The 20,292-nt window shown below is 33.7% G+C and overlaps 1 protein-coding gene across 13 annotated transcripts in view; it reads right to left on the bottom strand.

Annotated features, from left to right (window-relative positions):
- The window catches only part of LOC106075983 (neurexin-2-like), a 164,486-nt gene that overhangs the window by 14,698 nt on the left and 129,496 nt on the right, over positions 1 to 20,292 (bottom strand). For 9 of the 13 annotated variants that reach the window (XM_056022302.1, XM_056022301.1, XM_056022309.1 and 6 more), the window contains 11 exons: positions 13,672 to 13,780; positions 13,224 to 13,301; positions 10,085 to 10,233; positions 9,521 to 9,850; positions 7,956 to 8,238; positions 7,131 to 7,250; positions 6,399 to 6,580; positions 5,526 to 5,697; positions 3,296 to 3,337; positions 1,469 to 1,570; positions 195 to 300 (listed from right to left, as the gene is read on the bottom strand). In XM_056022302.1, the coding sequence (XP_055878277.1) occupies positions 195 to 300; positions 1,469 to 1,570; positions 3,296 to 3,337; positions 5,526 to 5,697; positions 6,399 to 6,580; positions 7,131 to 7,250; positions 7,956 to 8,238; positions 9,521 to 9,850; positions 10,085 to 10,233; positions 13,224 to 13,301; positions 13,672 to 13,780 (1,673 nt within the window). The remainder of the gene's footprint in view (positions 1 to 194; positions 301 to 1,468; positions 1,571 to 3,295; positions 3,338 to 5,525; positions 5,698 to 6,398; positions 6,581 to 7,130; positions 7,251 to 7,955; positions 8,239 to 9,520; positions 9,851 to 10,084; positions 10,234 to 13,223; positions 13,302 to 13,671; positions 13,781 to 20,292) is intronic. The other 4 variants (XM_056022311.1, XM_056022304.1, XM_056022303.1 and 1 more) reach the window with 2 other exon arrangements.

The following is a 20,292-nucleotide window of genomic DNA, read 5'->3' on the forward strand; positions in this document are numbered from 1 at the left end:
GAGTCTGACCCACCCACCCATTCAGGCCGGTGAGAGGGAGCCCTTGTTCACTTTTGCTGGCCTAGAGTTCCAAGAGCCGAAGGCTGAACTCTACCTGACAGTTTCAAGAAGAAGAAAGAAGAAGTATTTACAAGTTAATGTTTGGCTTGCACAAAGAGCACACAAACACAAAAAGGATAAAACTAAAATGTTACTTTGAAGGCTGCGCCTGTATATTTAAAGCAATATTTCCTTCCAGTTTGACTTTTGGATCATGTTGTTTAGCCAACTCAAAGATGTGTACACCATTCAGTACCAGACCTGAAAACATCACACAAAAAATAAGTTCACTCTACAACTGGGGTTTAACTTAAATGTAAAATATAAATAAACTGGTGATAAAAAACTAAAACAAGAACTTCTACAATGGGACCACAGATAGATTTTTGAGTCAGCCTAAAGAGGCAGAAATTGCAAAACTATATAATAATTTGATTCTATGATAAAATATGAAGTCATGTGTCCTAATAAGCTATTAATTAATTTGACTTAGGGGGGAGGATGGAGGCCTTGCAAAGAGAATGTATACAGCAAGTTTTAGAAACAATCTGAAAAAAAAAAAAGAGCTTAATTCTAAGTTTAATCTAGACACATTGTTAAAAAGGTTAAAAGATAATATCACTTGTTCATATTTGGCTTGTTTCACATTTTAAGAAAAAAATTACTAATTTAAACTTCCAGAGGAACTTAACTTTTTTTTTTGGCAAACACCAAATTTCAAAACCATTATCTAATGATAGCAGAAGGAAATCTTTGATAAAGAATGAAATCTGGAAATCTGAAGACTATTCACTACATGCTATGATACTAGCTCCTGTAAGCTAACTTTAAGTAAATACTGTTTTACTGACTCTAATAAACTCAACAGATACAGACTTAATAGTTACAAATACTTGACCATTACAAATAAAACTTGAATATAACTTATATTTTATAAAGGTCTGATTCAGTAATAGGCTATGTACAATTACGTCAAAAAAAAATTATAAGAAAAGATAAGAAAGTTAAGATATGGATATTTAGTTTCTCCCTGTATTAAAATATTTACTTGTAACTCCAGTATCTTACACACTCTTATACTGACAGATATGTATCACTGTTTCTCTTAAAGGAGTTCATGACCAGTACTGCTTGGATCAATGAAGAGATGCAAGATGTGAGCATCACACAGTAGAGAAAGCCAACATTGAACCTATTTTAGTTTTATCCACTATCTATGATATAGACCTGCTGTATAGTGATGTATCCAATAGCTTATATTTGAGGCTAATACCAAGGACATTAGAACAGGAAGGATTAAATAGAGATAAAATAATACTATTCAATTAACAAGAGGAATGAAGGGAGATAATAACAAGGACAAGTTTTCTCAGCAGATTTAAGGATAGGCTAAAAAAAAAAAACCCCAGTGAAATGTAAAACTCTGAACCTGAAATGATGCCTTCAAAATGTCTTGTGATGCTGCCATTGGATTCCTTCTTGCCTCCAATTCGTATATAAGCTTGATTATTAAACGTGTGACTCTGTTGACCTGGTCATGAAGAGCAGAAGTAAGAAACAGTTCTTCATTTTAAATTACATTATTCTACAGTGTATCGGTACAATTGTACAACATGATAGTATCAAAATGTGTTCAAGCGGTACATCAGTTATTTCAAAAGATAGTAATTAAAAAAAAAAGTCACATGCAGTTTGTTATCACATTGACTTCTGCCAAATTTATTTGTGTTACTTTGTCTAATGTCATAATTTCAATCCTTTCTTGCACAAATGGTGTTAGATAGTAAAAATTGGTATCACCCCTCCCTTTCCACCCCCCCCCTCCCGTCCAATACCAACAACCTTACTGTGTATGTGTCAGGTGACATATGAAAGATAATTTAAGATACTAAACTGCCAAAGAAAATTAGATGAGAGGAGTAGCTTAAAGACATTTTCCTACAGAATTACTGGAAGAATTACTGGGTATGCAACATCTGAAGACTACAATATGGAGTCAAAGAACTCTGTGGACACTAATATTGTTTCAATCTGTGATAATGGACCCTTTAAAATGTCCCATGACCTGAAATTCTGGGGGAGGGAATAAGATATCAAGTTCAGAGTTCAACTAATTAGTGAATCATGCCATCAAGGATTAGCTGTGATAGTAACTTGTGGTTCGTAACAGAAACTTCATCAGTGTCTGGCCATCACTGTAAGAACTCATAGAACTAGTATCAAATGAATACAATGAGGAACAATTTAAAAAATGACAGCTTGGTGAAGTGGTCAATGGAATCTTGTTTTTTTTATTTATAAACAGTGGTATTATATTTAATACTAAATCTTTCATAACCACTTTCATAACTAGTTCTAAGTCAGTCAGAAAAAAAAGATCTAATTCATCAAAATGAATAAGGTGTTAATTCAATATGCAAGAAGAGCAGTATTATATACAAGATGAAATGGAAACCATTGCACAGAGACACAGTACTAGCCCATTTCCCTTTCAGTAAAATGTGTATTTAATGTGTGTCTATTTCTATGTCTATAACATATTGACCAGTACATTTTAAGCTCTAAAAAAAAAAAGTTGAGAATCATGATAATTATGAAAAAGTGAACTAAATGATAAAATATTTTAAAGACTGTGATATTGAAGGAATAAGCATGTTTGATTGTAAATAGATTTTTTTTGTTATCTTTTTTTTCTTTTCTATTAAAGAATTAGTCTACACTGACAAAAATTAAAAAGCCCTGATGACTTTCTGTAAGAAAGATGATGCAAAGATCATCTGTTTGTGTGACCCAGGGTTAACAAGGCTGTAACGTGGCCAGTAAAACGACCAATCACCTTTTCTTTTCCCCAACTAATGTCAGGTACCCATCAGAGTTGGGGGTGAACTTAGGGACATCCAAAAGATTCTAAAATTAAAAACCCCAGTCTTCACAGGATTTAAACCTGGGACTCCTCATTTCTTAAGCCAAGTGCTTTACCACTCAGCCACCATGCCTCTTTCTGTTCTAAGATACTAGGAGCAAAAAAAAAACAAGTTGGTGGAAAGTGAAGAAATAATACAATTGTGAATAATGTGAAAAATAAGCAAGAAAAGTTGTGAATTTCAAAAGTTCAGAACTATAAAAAGAGAATAGAACTATTTATTTATATATGTCTGTGCTGCATTGAAAACTTGTCAAACTAAATTGACCAGAAAGTGAGACTGTGATGTGTAGAAAGTCAGTAAAATGGTCAGAGATATTTCGGAGCATGTACCTTGCAGTATCATAGTGTTTATTTCCTCATCAAAAGAAAAGACTGCCAGTAGAGAAAAAGTTCATTCAACAATAATATCAAGAGACAAAGTTATATAGGTCAGATCATTCATGGCTCAAATCCCAATAGTCCTTTTTTTTTTTTTTGGGACCCCTTCTTTTTTACCACTCGGTCAAACTAGCAATAGGATTGCCACTCACAATACAAGTTCTGATACAAGAGATAAACAATTTGGCTCTCAATTAGATTTACATTCATATGTTTTTCATTTGATATAAAACAGGTTTCACAGGCCCAGGTCATAATCACATGAAATTCAGGTAATGGTTAATTATGTTAATTCTGCAACTGAATCAGTGCTACCAAGATGTCCTGAGAATCATTTTAAAATCAGTTTCCATTTCAGTGTATGGTTTTATGAAATATATATCTACTTCCCAAGTAATAACTCAACAAAGGTCAAAAGTCCCTTCATCCAGCCAGAATGATCTGATTACAAATTAATAAAAAAAAAAAGTTTAAGTTAAAATAAAAACATATTTCGTTCTCACATTTCTAAACAAAGATGCATATATGTGTACAAAATATTCTGTTCTAGCTTTAGAGAATGTGTCTTATCCACTGACTTGTGGCTCTCACACAATTGTTGCTTAAATGGGGAAGTGGAAAGGATCAGGTTCTGTAATGTCTAAGATAAGTCCAGTTGTAGACTATAAGCCTCCCTAACCAATCAGAGGTTCCATCAGATAAGGATGTTGGGATAGGGGGCACTTAACTCTTAATGGATACATTACAAGCAGAAAGATAACACTAAAAAAATAAAATTGGGCATCTCATGGTGACACCTGCACAGAATTCCAGCACTAACCTAGAAAATAGTAGCCTTAATGATGCTATGAAATTGGACTGAATTTGATTTAATTCACAAAGACATGTAAAAATTAGTCCAACATAAGCATCATAAGAAGTCAATGAGACTTTATTCTTGACTGGTGAATGCTACTTCACCTTTATATGTGTAACCCAAGTCAGAAATCATCTTGACTGGACACATTAAAGCTGTGTTGATGGACTGTTGTCTGAACTATTAAAGTTTTAATCATTTTTGTTAGCTTTGCAAATGGAACAAATTTAAAAAATGTAAAAAAGACAATCTGATTTTACAATACTTTTTCTCTGCAAAAATAAATAACAATGTCCACACAACAACCAAAAATTTTATCTCTAAATAATTTTCAAATCTTAACATAGGAGCCTAATAATTGTATCTTTAATTAAAATAAAAATAATTTTAAGAGCCATTTGATTATCTTCTACTCAACAATATAAGAGAAAACTTAAGTTGGTAAAACATGACATTGGGTTTCTACAGAGATTTTGGTGACATATAACCCAACTTCCAACATATAATATTTAAATTGAAATCTTTTCTGTCAGTAATTTATGAGAGCAATTTATAATTAAAACAAAAGTTAATATACCAAAATTTCTAATGGAAATAAGTTTAAGAATCATTTCCCCCCACAACTCAAATCCACACTACTAATGTGTTAGTCATTGAGGGACACAAACTTTGTTTTACTGTAAAAGTGACATGACAGTATAAGCTTCCCAGAGTGAAATACATTATATGGAGGTCTGGAAATAATTATAACCAGCAATAAAATCAGATTCCAAAAGGCAGCAGTATGTAAAAAAAAAAAGTTTATAAAATCCATTTCTCCAACGTTGGCAGAATAAGAAAGAAAATATATTTAATTTGTAAATAACAATAAAACAACAATTTTATAACAAACAATGCAACATTTCAAATTTTTGCTTTTTAAAACAATGTACAAAAATAATTAATTTTAGTTGATAAAAGTACAGAGATATATACGACTACAATAGAAGCATGCATTGAAAAGATTCCAATAAATCATTTTGTTTGGAGCAAGAAGAGATATTGCTTCTTATCTTCCAACAAAACACATTGTCTAATGGAGATATACACTTTGAAAACAGTTTTTTTAGCCACGTTTAAAACTGCTCATGAAAAAACAAAACATAACAGATTACAAAGTCAATATGTTGGCAAGATATATTCCCCAAAGATTAAACTTAATTGTTTTTAAAGTGGGAAAACTAAATTTTTAATAAACTAGCTCAAAAGTATCCCCCCCTCCATTTTTAAATGATAAATATAGAAATATTTTTTCTTAAATAAAATGACTAGGCTGTAATGACTTACCTGTAGGGTTCTTCACCTGTGGCATTTCTAAATCTATTTGTAATGTTGCGTTAGGTCCATGTCTTGTGAATCTGACCACATGGTATCTCCCATCATTGACCTTTTGATAAAAGTTGCCCAGTGGATGGTCAATAGTGCCCATGTTGTAGATTAAGAAAACATATCCTTTGTCCTGATGACAACATAAGTCAACTTTAAAACGTTTAAATCATGAACAACTTTATACTAATGAAAATAATGTACAAACAAACCAATACTCATTTTCTATGTCCTGAAACACCTAAAATCCCCTAAGGTTTAAGTTTCAACAAGAGAACAGAAGAATTACAACAGCAAGGTAATGAAGTAGGCTACTAACTCATAGCAAGTTTTCTGGTGTATTCCTGTCTCTTAATGCAGTAAAAATAACAGATCCATCAATCATTGCAGCCTATTTCTACCAAATTACTTAAACTAATATTCTTTCCATGCTTTGGTGTCTAGTGGCATCTGAACCTTTGATAAAAACTGTCATTTCTAGTCAATGCTTTTCTGGCACACTCTATTTGGTTAGCAAAGAGTTTTCTCTCCATCTCAAGCTAAACCACTCAAATTCTTGAGCCAGGCCAACTGGAGGTACATAGATACAATTTTTATTTTATCTTCAAATATTTTCAAATGGATTGTCAAATGAATTTCAATTGGCATAACTGTGATACCTAAAAAATGTCAAATCAGGATGGTTTCAGAAACTTTCTAAAATCTGGATACAATTCCTAGGACTTGAATCTAGGAACATTACTCTCTAACCTAATCCACCTCTCTATTACCATCCCCCATGCAAAATAAAATACATGTGCAGGCCATTTATTAATAAATCACAGGTTTACTGACCAGCTCCAGTTGAATGTAGTCCCCAACAAAATTCTGACTGTCCACTCGGAGGAGGATAGCATTGTCCTGAAATGTCTGAAATCCAAAGGCCAAAGTTTCAAAGTTAGTGGATGGTTGTTGACCCTCAGGATGGGTGAAGGTCATTAAACCAGGCCCAGGCCCAAACTTGTAGGAGACACTCTCTGCAAGGGCGGAAATGTAAAGACATGATTACATTCATAATGGATTCAATCCAAGTGTAGACATGATTACATTCATAATGGATTCAATCCAAGTGTAGACATGATTACATTCATAATGGATTCAATCCAAGTGTAGACATGATTACATTCATAATGGATTCAATCCAAGTGTTAGTATCTAAAATGAAATATTATAATAAGCGAATGGAGTTCTTATTTTTTTTTGTTGGTTTTAAAATTAAATTTATGCTAACATATATATATTACATTTTTAGCTAAATATTAATTAAAAAGTATTAAGAAGATGAATAGTAACAAGTTATTCCTCAACTTTTCAAGAACTAGTAAAACTTTTAAGTTGTTAGCACCATCTTAAAGTGAACTGTATATATGCTACAAGATATTTACAATCTTATTTAACACAAGAGTTGACAGTTTCTTAGCAATCAATGATCCTAGGTTTATTTTGAACTTTATAAAATACCCAGGTTTCAACAAAAAGCTGTTACAATCAAATTTGAACAAAACATGTTTTTGCTTCTAGACACACCTTCTTTACACATTGGTCCAGTGTAAGATGTCATATCACAGTCACACCTGTAGGATGTCCACTGCTGGACACATCTTCCTTGATTGGCACAAGAATCATTTACACATTTAGTCATTGGACCTAGTAGAGAAACACACATTTGATACATTATTTGGAGCTGAAAGTTCAGCAAAATAATAATAGAGTCAAAGCTGTTAACACACTTCTTAATCTAATATTAGGGACACTTTTAAGAATGGTAAATTTGTTATTTCCAGTTCCAATTATTAGCCTACACTTTTTTTCATGTAAAGAGTAAAAAGTAAAGTTCCCCTTTCAGATCTTGTGATCTCCAGGGCAGATGATGTAAAGATCATCTGTTTCAAAGGTTAATAAGAGTGTCATGTGGCCAGCACAATGACAAATGCCTTTACTTTTCCCAAACTAATGTTAGGTACCCATTAGAGCTGGGAGGACTCAGAGGCGCTGTAAATTCTAAAAAATCCCAGTCTTCACCAGTATTCAAACTCAGGATCCTTCGATTCAGATGCCAAGTGCTTTACCACTCAGCCTATACTTTCTTCATGGGTGAAAGGAGAAATGTTGGAAGCCTGTAAAATTCCAGAAGTTGAAAGAGCAACACATTAATGATGTGAATGCCATTTTTTAAATGACATTTCCATCCAATCAGATCAGATCTGATCCTTTCAAGTCTATTTAACATAAAGTAGAATTTTTTTTTTAATTACTTGTTTGAGTTTAATAAATGCTTACTGTCCTAATGTTCACACAGGGCAAAGCTTATACAGGTGAAGTGACAAGAAGACAAGAAGGTGAAATCCTTACCTCTGCACCCATCGCCAACTCCTTCATGAATGTAGCTTGCTTGTTGCAACAAGTTGGGCAGATATCCATTGAGGTCCAGCGATCCCAGACACCCCACAAAGCCATGCTGGGATGAGATAAGCTTGGGCAAGGAGGGGAACTTCACCTTGTGGAGGCCACCCACATGAAGGGGACCACTCAAATCAAATTTGTTATTCTTAGCCCCTGTGAGGTCATCAATTGTGGGCGTGTTGTCATCTACTCGCAAAAGCTGCTTCGTAGTCTCTGTTCTCAGCAGCCTGACCTGCGTAAGAAATGAAAATAAATTATTTTAATGTAATAATAAAACATATTTAAAATGAAGCTTACAATCATAGTTTCTTGTCAGGATAAATTATATGCGCTGAGAGCTCAAGAGACTGTACCTTTAATTAGTGAGAAAAGTTGATTTAAAAAAAAATAGATGCAAAATATTAAAAAGCATGTTCTAGGTGGTTATGGGTGGTGTAGGGGGAGGGTAGGATTGATTTAGAAAGTAAAATGTCTAAATTTTGGCATATACTAAAATAAAAAGTAAAGTACCCCTTTCAGACCTTGCAGTCTATGTAAAGGTCATCTGTTTCTGTGACAAATAGTGTTAAAAAGGGTGTCATAGGGCCAGTACAATGACCAACCATATAGGAAATTAATCTACTTGTCACTTGTGATAATAATATTTAGAAAAACCTAAAAATGCATTTTGTAACCATATAAAAATGTTGAGTGTATAGAGCACTTCATATATGCATGACTAAATGCATGACGCATAGGACATAATCATCATCTTTTTTTAAGTAATGTCTGTATTATATAAGATAAGATATTTGTTTACTTAGATGAACAGCATAGAATCAAACATTGAAGTTAACATTCTTTTAAAAAACCTTTCATTAGAACTAATTTTATGATTCAACCTTGCTAGATCTAATTTGATCTAAAAACTTAGACTAGAATAATAAATCAAGATTTTCAGTAGGACTGTTATTAAAGTAAAGCCCCCCTTTCAGACCTTGCAGATGATGTTAAGGTCATCTGTTTCTTTGGCCAACAGGTAACTAGCAGGGTGTCATGTGGCCAACCGCCTTTACTTTCCCCAACTTAAGTCAGGTACCCACATAATGAAAACTAGAATGTGATGTCAAACACTAGTCTTACAAAGAAAGGAATAAAATTTATGTTTAATGTCATTACCCTCTATAATGAACTAATTGGTTATAACTAGACCATAAGATTCAAACTGATCTAATTATTCATGTTAGATCTCCTAAAGTGTTTGAGATTTCTATTGGTTTATTTATCCCGCGATTTAAATTAAATTAAATCTATCATTACAACTGAGAATATACACAATAAAAGAAAACACAACTAGAAAGACTGTATGTAACAAAGAAGCACTTGTAAAATGTTTTGGATGTTCCTTCAGAGTTGAAAATAATATACTTCCTAGTCCACACTTCAGCTAGGCTTGTGGATACATTTTTGAATTGACCTAGTGCACACTAGTGTGAGACCATTATAAAGAAAACTTGTTACATGTTATCTCTCACCTCATGCCATTTATTGTCATTCAAAGGTTGGTTCACATTAGCTTTGATCTTCTCTGGGCCTTCCCCCATGTTGTATACATAGTACATATAGCCCTGAGACAGCTCCATGGCAAAAAAATCCTGTCCAGTGCCATCATTGTAAAATATAAGCCCATCACTCTCTGTGGTCTTGAACTGGAAGGATATAGAGAATTTTTCATGCACTTGCAATCGAGGCAATATGGCAAAGGCATCTTCAGATTTGAATGTCACTGGCTCACGCACAACCTGCTCATCAGAACTAAACCGAGCAGATATTTCAATACTGTCTTTTGATCCTGACTGGGCCATCTGAAACAAAGGAAAGAATTGATTAGCTATCTACTGCATATTATTTGGCTGTAGTCATTGGTTTACCTAATTAATTCAAGCACTTGGAAAAAAAAATACTTTGGCTGAGTGAATAAATTGATGTTTAAGTGAACAGAAATTAGCTATATAAATAACAAGGTTCCTTTCTGTTAGCTTAGAATATAACCCATTACTAGTTAGACAAATCTTTAAACATAATTGGAATTCACTCACTTGGAACAAATGGTTCCCATTGAAGATAAAAGATTGCATAGAACCAATGAATCCAGAATGTCGCCCTGAGGTACCTTCATCATTTTGCACCATGTGTCCAGCCTCCACACTGCGCAGTGCTATGTCCTTGGCCTGACTTGGCAGGTCAGCTGAGAAATATATGTAAGGGTTGTCAAACATAACAGCAACAGATTTATTTCTCTTGTATTTCATTATTTAAAGAAGCTTCTAAGTCTAGTGCTTAATCTAGTAAAAGAATTAAACACCATTAAGTGATTACTTTTCCTGGCCAATTGTTTCAATGCTCAAATTGCAGTATAAAGAATATGAAATCTGTTGTTACATTTGAAGTTTTACTAGTCATAACAAAATATAAAAACTCTATGGGGAGGTAACTAGTGTCAGTGATAACTAGCTGCATGTAAAGGATTTATTTATATATAGGAGTTAAAAAACATTTTCTTCCAAATACTTTGTGGTGTCAAATATCAGGAAGCAAGTAGGAAGGAATATTTTAGCTTTTTTTCTTATATTAAATACTGTCAATGTTTACTGCTGAATTAGATATGAAAGTTGAATGTATTTAAAGATTTTGAAAAAATTTACACAAATGTAATGGTTTGTTTTACTAGTTTGTAACAATATTCCAACCCAATGAATCAAAAAATGAAGTTTTAAAGAATTTATTTAAATGGGACCATGCACAAGTATCAATATTTGAGAGTCTGTGTGTGTTTGTGTGTGCAGTATCTCTGCACACTGGAATTGTTATCACAAAAATGTTGACAATTATATTATGCTTGTGGTCAATTAACCACAACTCTGGTGGTTTATTCTATTTCAAAGAATTCTTGTTTGTTTTTTTTACAACTTTTGGACATTCCTTCGGGAATGAAGATTATCATGTCCTCGCTCCAACTTGTGCAGAAAGGCAGCAGATGAGTGCGCAGGCAGAGTTTGAACACAGGAACATCATGATGCATACACCAGGATGGACCAGGCAGCCATATTTGTAATGATTGTTTACCCTAAAAGTAGCTACATCACACATACACATTGTTTGACAATGTTCAAAGCTTGGGAAATCAAACAAGTTTAAACTTAACTGCTGTGACTGCACACATGACACACACACACAAATAAAACTAAGTGTGAAATACAAATACTTTTACTTTGATGTCATTAAAGGTCTTTTTGACATGAAATTACTATTTTTCATTTCAATTTTATTCTATTACTAAAAATAAATAAATACAATTTCAATATTTTTCTAACAGAAGCAAAGCAAAGGAAAGTTGTTTTTTTTTTTGGGGGGGGGGGGGGGTAATTGAAGCCATTCAGATCAAATTAGGACACTAATTATTGTACTTTCTAGTGTACATTTCAAGCAAATGTCTATTTCTTCTGTTGCTATCTGCTACAGCAATGTCACAAGTTTAACCTCATCTGTACTTTTGAAATTTAAAAACAGCTACATTTTCAGTAGCTGGTTAATGTTTGTAAAAGTTTAAAGCCAGTAACAGAAAAAAAGAATAAGTAGCAAGCACAAACAAAAGTTTGTTCTATTCTACACTAAATGTATTAAGAAATGATAAGCCTCTCTATATGGTTATACTATTATAGGATGACAGCCAGTAGTGTTGTGTCTGCACCTATCAACAACACAGAAGCCTAATAAGGGGAGATAATGATATAAGTTTTTTTTAGCGATCAAAACAGTTCCTGAGGACAAAACAATGAAAAAAGGAAATGAAAAACAACAATAATAATAATAATAATAATGAACAGGTCTCATGGCATTATTTTAATCTGATGATTTGCTAAGCACAAACACTAAGGATTGATTGACAATAAAAAGTTATGTTCCTTGCCTTTAAGTTTTTTCCCCTTGTGTTAGTGAAGGCAAAGGCCACAGTTTATTTTTCTATTTTACATTCCTGAACAGCAATGTTTCTACGTTACTTAAAATATGGGTTTAAATATTCAGCATTTATTTTGTAATAAAACTGTTAAAGTGACATTTTTTTTTAAACTTTAAAGCTGTTGAATACATAACCAGGTCCACTTTACAATCAAAAGGGGCTTATTTGCACAATGTTTTTAAGCGACTATGAATACAACACAAGGGGGACAGCTATAATGCTATGTCAATATAGGTATAGTCACCAATGATACTGAAATGTTACTGACAGGAGTGCAACTTAAAAGTAAATTTAATGATGACAAAGCTTTTCTATAGGTCAGTGTAATGTAGCAGTAAGCCTCCACCATAGCTGACACACATGTTCCACTTCAGACAGCATTCCAAGCAGAGCATTTTCCATTGAGACAAAAACAGAAAGCCCAACAGAATCAATTTTTTCAAAATTGACTCCAATAGAAATAACATGATTCTTTAGAAAGAAACCAAAGTTTAAGTTAAAATAGCTCTAAAAAACAAACTCTGGAAATAAATGAAACAAATAATCAAAGCATGCTTTGGTCCAAGTAGTGCATTTTATAAATCTCTATTGTGAAAAGAATATTTTTAAAAAATTAATTACAAGAAAATAATCATTTTTCTTTGTTTTGTTTGTGGAACGTCTGTATTTCAAAGGGAACAATATATTGAAAACATAACCAAATCACAATAGAATAACGCTGCAACTAAAGAAGACATCTCTATCAAGTAAAGTAGAAACTGTCACCAATACATAAAAAGTTCTTCGAAAAGCAAATAGTGGATTAGGCAGCCAAATTATTGATTAGCCAGGTTGAAAAAAACACTGAACACAGATCTCACAGCCTCCAAAACTTGTAGTGCATATTAATTGTGAAATTAGTTGTCAGCAACAATCCATGAACTTACAGAAATATTATAAGATAATCTTATCACAGTACAGCAGAAGTCAGACACTAAATAAAGAAAGATGTCCAACTATCCAAAGATCAAAAATATAAAACTGTCTGAAAAAAAGGAATGAACCAATCCATAATCCAGTTAGAGTAAAAAAAAGAAATCACATGCTTAGATCTTGACTAGAGGCCCCTAAATCCTGCAGAAATCATGCACAATAAAAGCGCTACATTCAAAACATGCTAAGCATGCTGTGAAATCAGTTTCTATTAAAAAAAAAAAAGCAAAAATATATTGCTGTACCATTGGGCACGGCTGGTGTGACATGGCCGACATAGATTCTGGATGTGGCCAATGAAAATGTGCTGCCTGGAATCTTATCTGAAACAGAAGCATTTGATTGGTTTGGTCAGTCTAGAGCAATCAAGAGATATGTCTTAAAGTTGCAATGCACATTACAATTCAGGACACTACAAATGTCTTAGACAAAGCCTGACACTCCCCAGAGTACACAAGAAATATAATATGATGAAAACTTCACAGACATTACCATTAGCTCAAAAAGGAATTTGAATTTGTTTAGGTCTTGTCTAAAGAGTAACTTAATATCTCTTTCATTCTACTGGCTTAGAAGAAGACGAACCAATGGCTAGAAGGCCAGTATCCACATTCAACTAGACGAGCCAATGGCTAGAAAGTCAATATCCACATACAACTAAGACATCAATACAGACTAATGTGGGCCTCATACCTGTGACGGGTCTCTCCTGGTCAATGGTCAGTTCTACAGTGTGAACTCTTCTCTTGATAAACACAGTGTGCCAGCGGTCATCATTCAGAGTATGCCCAGCAGTCAGTGTCTGTTATGAGATCAAATCTTACAGTAATATCACATTTCTGTCTTTCTAAAACATGTCTGTGTAACCAGCTTGTTAATATTTTTTATTTTGCTCTTAATAACTAATAAATGTTAGATTTAAGCCAACAATTTTACACCCTCCCCCTAATCCCCTCATTAGAGCTGTTTTTCAGATCCATGTCCAGGTTTTTCCCCATATTTTTCCAGGTTTTTTCCAGATGTTTCCATAAAGTTATGAGTTGAAAGGTGTAAAAAAAACTACACTGGAGAGCAAAATTTAATTCCATTTTTTAATGTCCTAAACTATAGAATACAGTTTATATCTGATATTAGACAATTTGCTAAAACATTTAGTGCAAATAATGACCAATATATCATAAACCATTTACACTAAAAGGTTAGATACTGTCAAAAGGTCCTGTTTAATAGTGTGGATGATGTTGACCTGTTTCAAAACAACTTTAAAGTTCAATATAAGCAAGCTCTAACAGGATGATAACAACGGTGTCACAGATTACATTATAGAATTGTTTGTACATTTCACTTTTGAAAGTAATATAAGCCCTCGACATGAGTCTCGGGATTTAATCCTCAAATTTAGACACTTGACATTCAAGTCAGGATTTACCCAAGGGACGTAATTAGTATGTTTGAAATCTATTGGTTGATTTGAATTTAAACAAAGACATTTTTGAAAAGAGTTAGCGCCAGAGAATTGGCGGTAGTAAGAAAGAAAAGTCAGTCGATAAAATAATGTTCTTGTAGCTAGTCACGTTTCTAGGAGCTCTGTTTGAAAAGCCTTTGTAATATGTTTCATGCTCATTGATTTGTAATTTGTACATAAACTGTACTTACGTTGTATTTAATAAAGTTCCAGAGTTTTGTTTTATCAAAGAATCGTCAATTGTGATTCTAGATCGTCATTTTGTTAACTATTGAATTCAAGTAAAATCCCCGGCATAACAACACATCATACCATCTAAATGTTGTCACATCTGGCCCAAGTGTTGTTACATTGGCACTCTCCGACAAATAAAAGTTCATGGACAACTTTTAACGAAATTTATTCAAGATCTAGGACCAATTTCTAAAACTCTTCAAAGGAACTTCATTCTTATTTAACGGAGTACAGAATTTCTGTGTTTAACAGGTCAGTTGGTTATCGATAATTCTTTTATAAAGATTTTCGTTAGAGTTACGTCTAACTCACGAAATCTATTATTATATGTAATTGGCAAAAGGAGTAAGACCAATATACATAATAACTGGCATTATTAAAAGACCAGTAAAGCAAATAACTGGCATTATATAAAAGACCAGTAAAGCAAATAACTGGCAATATAAAAGACCAGTAAATCAAATAACTGGCATTATATAAAAGACCAGTAAAGCAAATAACTGGCAATATAAAAGACCAGTAAAGCAAATAACTGGCATTATAGTCATTACAAAGAAGACCAGTAAATAATCATTTGAGCAGCACAAAGTAAACAGAAGACCAGATTTAACCAACTGTTAAACCAGTAAAAAGTACATCGGCTCAATAGATCTATATATCAATCATACGACTCCAGTAACTACAAGTCTACTGTCAAGAATTTATTAGCAAATTGAGGCTTCAAGAACTTTTTCATTATATTATTATTATATCTGAGATAAAGCCAAAATCCAGATATTGAACATTTTGCTCCAATACAAGAAACTAAAAAAAAAAAATTAAATATGGCTTCCAGTGCTAGAACACAACGATTCTTCGAATTAATAGAATTAGCCAAAGAAAAGCATATCCCAAAACCAGACCAGTGGCAGTGGGCAGAGAAACAAGAAGAAAAAGAATACCAAGAGCAAGAATCTGAAAAACGCATGCAATTAGAAGAAAAAAAATTGCAAGACGCCGAAAAACAAAGGCAAGAATCTGAAAAACGCATGCAATTAGAAGAAAAAAAATTGCAAGACGCCGAAAAACAAAGGCAGGAATCTGAAAAACGCATGCAATTAGAAGAAAAAAAATTGCAAGACGCCGAAAAGCAAAGACTACATGAAAAAGAAAAAATGGAATTCGAAAGGGAAAATAAAGAAAGCATTCCAATTCAAGGTCACTCAAGTATGTTTGACAAATACAGATTAATGAACAAAATATCGGCTTTCAACGAAAACATTGACAACATGGACTCGTATCTCATAAGATTTGAAGAAATAGCTACAACATCCGGTCTACCTGAAGCACATTGGTCGAGCTCACTCCTCACCCTTTTGACTGGCAAAGCTGTCAACATTTGCTCACAACTGTCCATCAATGAACGCAGCACTTACTCTGATATCAAGGAAGCTCTACTGCGCCAATACGGAGCAACTTCAGCCAACTATAGAAAGAAATTCTATAATGAAAGGCCACAGCAAAATGATGATCCTCAAATTTTTGTAGCTAATATGTCAATGTGGTTTGATAGATGGGTATCCATGGCCAAAATAGAAGAAAGTTACCAAGCTCTTCGTCAACATATTATTATCGACAACATCACCCATGCTCACTCAGAAGATATTCAATCCTACATTATAGAGAGAAATCCTACTGATATACAGTCATTAACCAAGATCATCAGACAATATAGAGCAGCCTATCCAAACAAGTCAGTCAAACCATCTGTTGAAGAAAATTTTGTCTGCTTTGCTCAAGACAAAAATGCAAGATATAAGTCAGATGACAAAGTCAAATGCAACAAATGTCATAAACTAGGGCATTTCACGTCTCAATGCCGCAGCAGAACCACAGAATGTTCATTTTGCCATAAAAAGGGTCACCAAACTCATGAATGTTGGAAAAAACAGGCAGTCTCCAAAAATCAAAATTTTGATAGACCCACATCACCAACTCAAAGATACAGCAATAGAGAGCAATACAATCTCAACAAAGCACCTGGAAATAATAAACCAGATAACAAACCTCGCTACAGAAGTCATTCACAGGACTCCAGACCACAATATATGCCAAACAGAAGCTCATATAACAGAAGCTATTACAATGAGCACTCAACTATGACAGTCATTGCAAAGTCCAATGGTCTCAAATTTTATCCAGGCTTTGTAGGAGACAAGAAGGTGGAAGTTCTTCGTGACACCGGAAGCACGTCCACATTAGTACATGAACGCTTCGTACACGCAAACCGTTTCACAGGCAACCACGTCCAAGTTACTGCATTCAACGGAACTGTCAGCAAGTTACCTGAAGCCATCATTTATGTTACTACACCATTCTTCAGTGGTCAAACAAAAGCATTAGTAACACCCAATCTACCAGTGGACCTAATCATTGGAAACATAGAAGGAGTTAAAGAATGCACTCCTCAAGAGCTTGCTGAATGTACAAATGCCATAGAGCAAGGTCAAAAATGTTTAGCAGTAATGGCAAGATCCATGTCCAGACAACAAGAACATTTGGCACCTGGACAAGTTAGCCAAAATAATCACATGGCTACCTCAATTACTCAAGATATGCAGAATGCAACAGAACCAGTTACTAGTCCAGTAGCCAGCAACAATCAAGAACATTCAACATGGACACCCCCAGTTACATCAAGCCCATCCCTACCGGTCATAAGTCCACCTCCAATTCCCGAATGTCCATTGTTGAACTTTGAAGAACAAGACGACATGCCCAGAGTCTCTAACAATGATACAAAAACTCTAACTGGCCAAACTGAAGTCCATCAAGACAAGTCATATTTCACACATGATGACTTCATACATCAAGACTTGAATAAGAATACATCTGCATCAAATACTATGATATGCATTGAATATTTTTGCTACAATCAAGACAAGTCTCATGAACCAGAAGCAGATACTTATATTCAATCAACTTTGGCTATACCAGACAAAAGAAAAACTATGCAACTTGACTCTACCACTCATACAAGTATTCCTCATTTGAAAGAATGTGAGTCAACTCAAGAAGCCATTACAACCATGAACATTGGAAGTCAAAGAATATTACATGAACACATGAAATCAAGATATTTTGCTCAAGGAGATCAAGTCAATTTACTGTTACCAGATTGGAGTAACAAGCTATTCTACAAATGGCAAGGTCCATTTACCATCACCAGAAAGATTTCCAACCTGCTTTATGAAATCAATGTCAACAAAGTTACCAAAGTATTTCATGTTCATATGTTTGAACATTACCATGAAACAGATAATGAAGACATCAAAGCAGAAGTTGAACATTTTACAAGCTTAGCAACTATTCCTGAGGAAGAAGAAACATCATCAACACCCATTCCTGAGATAGATGTTTCATTACCAACATCAAATAACATTGACATTCCCAAGGTCATCACTCTGAATGACATAGCACTACAAACAGTGAAGAACATTAAAGTGTTTACAGACCATGCAGATTTCTTTACCAGTGTTTCTGAAACATTTCCAGTACTGCAGTTTGAAAGAAACTCAGAGAGCAACAACATTAACAACACCAAGTTTCATCCTCCATCCACTCAAAGGGCAACTTTTCATCAGAAAGGAACAAATGAACTTCTTCAACATTGCTGTATTGACCGATTGAACTCAAACATGTTCAGTCATTGCTCTATTGAACATTCTAATGCAAAGCATTCTGCTACCATTGTTCTACAGCGTCAAAGTTCATCAACCAGAAAATTGAGTTTTGGTTTCGGACAGTTCTTATTTTCACCAAACTCAAACGCGGTTCAACCAGACATTATCTGTGAGATCATTATGACGTGGAGACAACAGCTTCATAAACTGAAAGACCTTTTCTTCAAGTTTAGAAAACGCGTACACACATCCATGACGGCAATTCAGAAGGGTTCCGAACTTTACATTTCTACTCTACATATGTACTATAGCATATTTAGTGCCACTTGATCCATTATCATTCATACTCGTCAAGGAAGAACAGTGTTCAGTTGTACTTAATCAATTAATTTGTCTACTCATTTTTTCCACAGGAGTTCTATATCAGATGTTGTATTTATTTCAGCACCAAGCAACCCACTGAGGAAGGTCACTCATTCAAGATACTTTGTTTATTATATTTCAGCATCTTTGCATATGACATGCATCAGACATCTTAATTTTTAAATCATGAGCATTTTATTTCAGGTATTTTATTTCAGGTCGAATATTATTGCATATATCCTATTATAATAGTACAGATACATGACAGACAATTGGAATTTTTCATTGCTTCACACATGTTGAGATTTATTTCACATTGAGTATTATTTTTTCAGAAGATTGTCATGTATACATCATTTTTTTTCTATGTCAATTTTTCATATGCAATATTTTTTTCCATGTACACATTTTCACAAATGAGTTATAATGTCATATTTTAATTTCATCATGAAGCTTCATAACTTATTCAATTCAAGATTTATGCTTTGTACAATTTTTGATATCGTTCATGACAAGCATTGTCTCATTTTCATAACCACTTGAATAGTGAGACAGGTATTCAAAATCATCAATAATTTTATTCACTGCATTTACATTTTTCTATTATTGTTGTTATCTCCAAGTTGACTTTATCTTGTCATATGTTACCTCAACCATTTTTCTATAGTTTCATGTATGGTATTTTATGTATACATATGAGCATTTCTATTACCATACAAATGCTAAATGGAGAGGGGGGTAATATGTCACAGATTACATTATAGAATTGTTTGTACATTTCACTTTTGAAAGTAATATAAGCCCTCGACATGAGTCTCGGGATTTAATCCTCAAATTTAGACACTTGACATTCAAGTCAGGATTTACCCAAGGGACGTAATTAGTATGTTTGAAATCTATTGGTTGATTTGAATTTAAACAAAGACATTTTTGAAAAGAGTTAGCGCCAGAGAATTGGCGGTAGTAAGAAAGAAAAGTCAGTCGATAAAATAATGTTCTTGTAGCTAGTCACGTTTCTAGGAGCTCTGTTTGAAAAGCCTTTGTAATATGTTTCATGCTCATTGATTTGTAATTTGTACATAAACTGTACTTACGTTGTATTTAATAAAGTTCCAGAGTTTTGTTTTATCAAAGAATCGTCAATTGTGATTCTAGATCGTCATTTTGTTAACTATTGAATTCAAGTAAAATCCCCGGCATAACAACACATCATACCATCTAAATGTTGTCACATCTGGCCCAAGTGTTGTTACAAACGGCATCACATAGCTGAGCAAGTGACTTCCTGAATGCCAACAATGCTTTATTTACAAATGAGTGATGGTCACATCTAATTCCAATACCCTCGTATCACTATAACAATATGATCTGGCAGTCATTATCCTAAACCTAAGCTATAATGCTTTCTCCATAGAAGTCAAGTGCAAACTGACTTTTTATATGTGTCCTACTTTAAACATCATAATTCTGTGTGCCATATCACTATTTCTAATGTTTCTATACTATAGTGCGCATTTCTATATTAAGACTTATCTAACAAATAAGTCACTTATTCTTTAACCGTTAGCTATGCTAAAAAAAAAATCTTAA

Source organism: Biomphalaria glabrata, chromosome 3, assembly GCF_947242115.1.
Source record: "Biomphalaria glabrata chromosome 3, xgBioGlab47.1, whole genome shotgun sequence".
In the NCBI taxonomy this organism is placed as follows: Eukaryota; Metazoa; Mollusca; class Gastropoda; family Planorbidae; genus Biomphalaria; species Biomphalaria glabrata.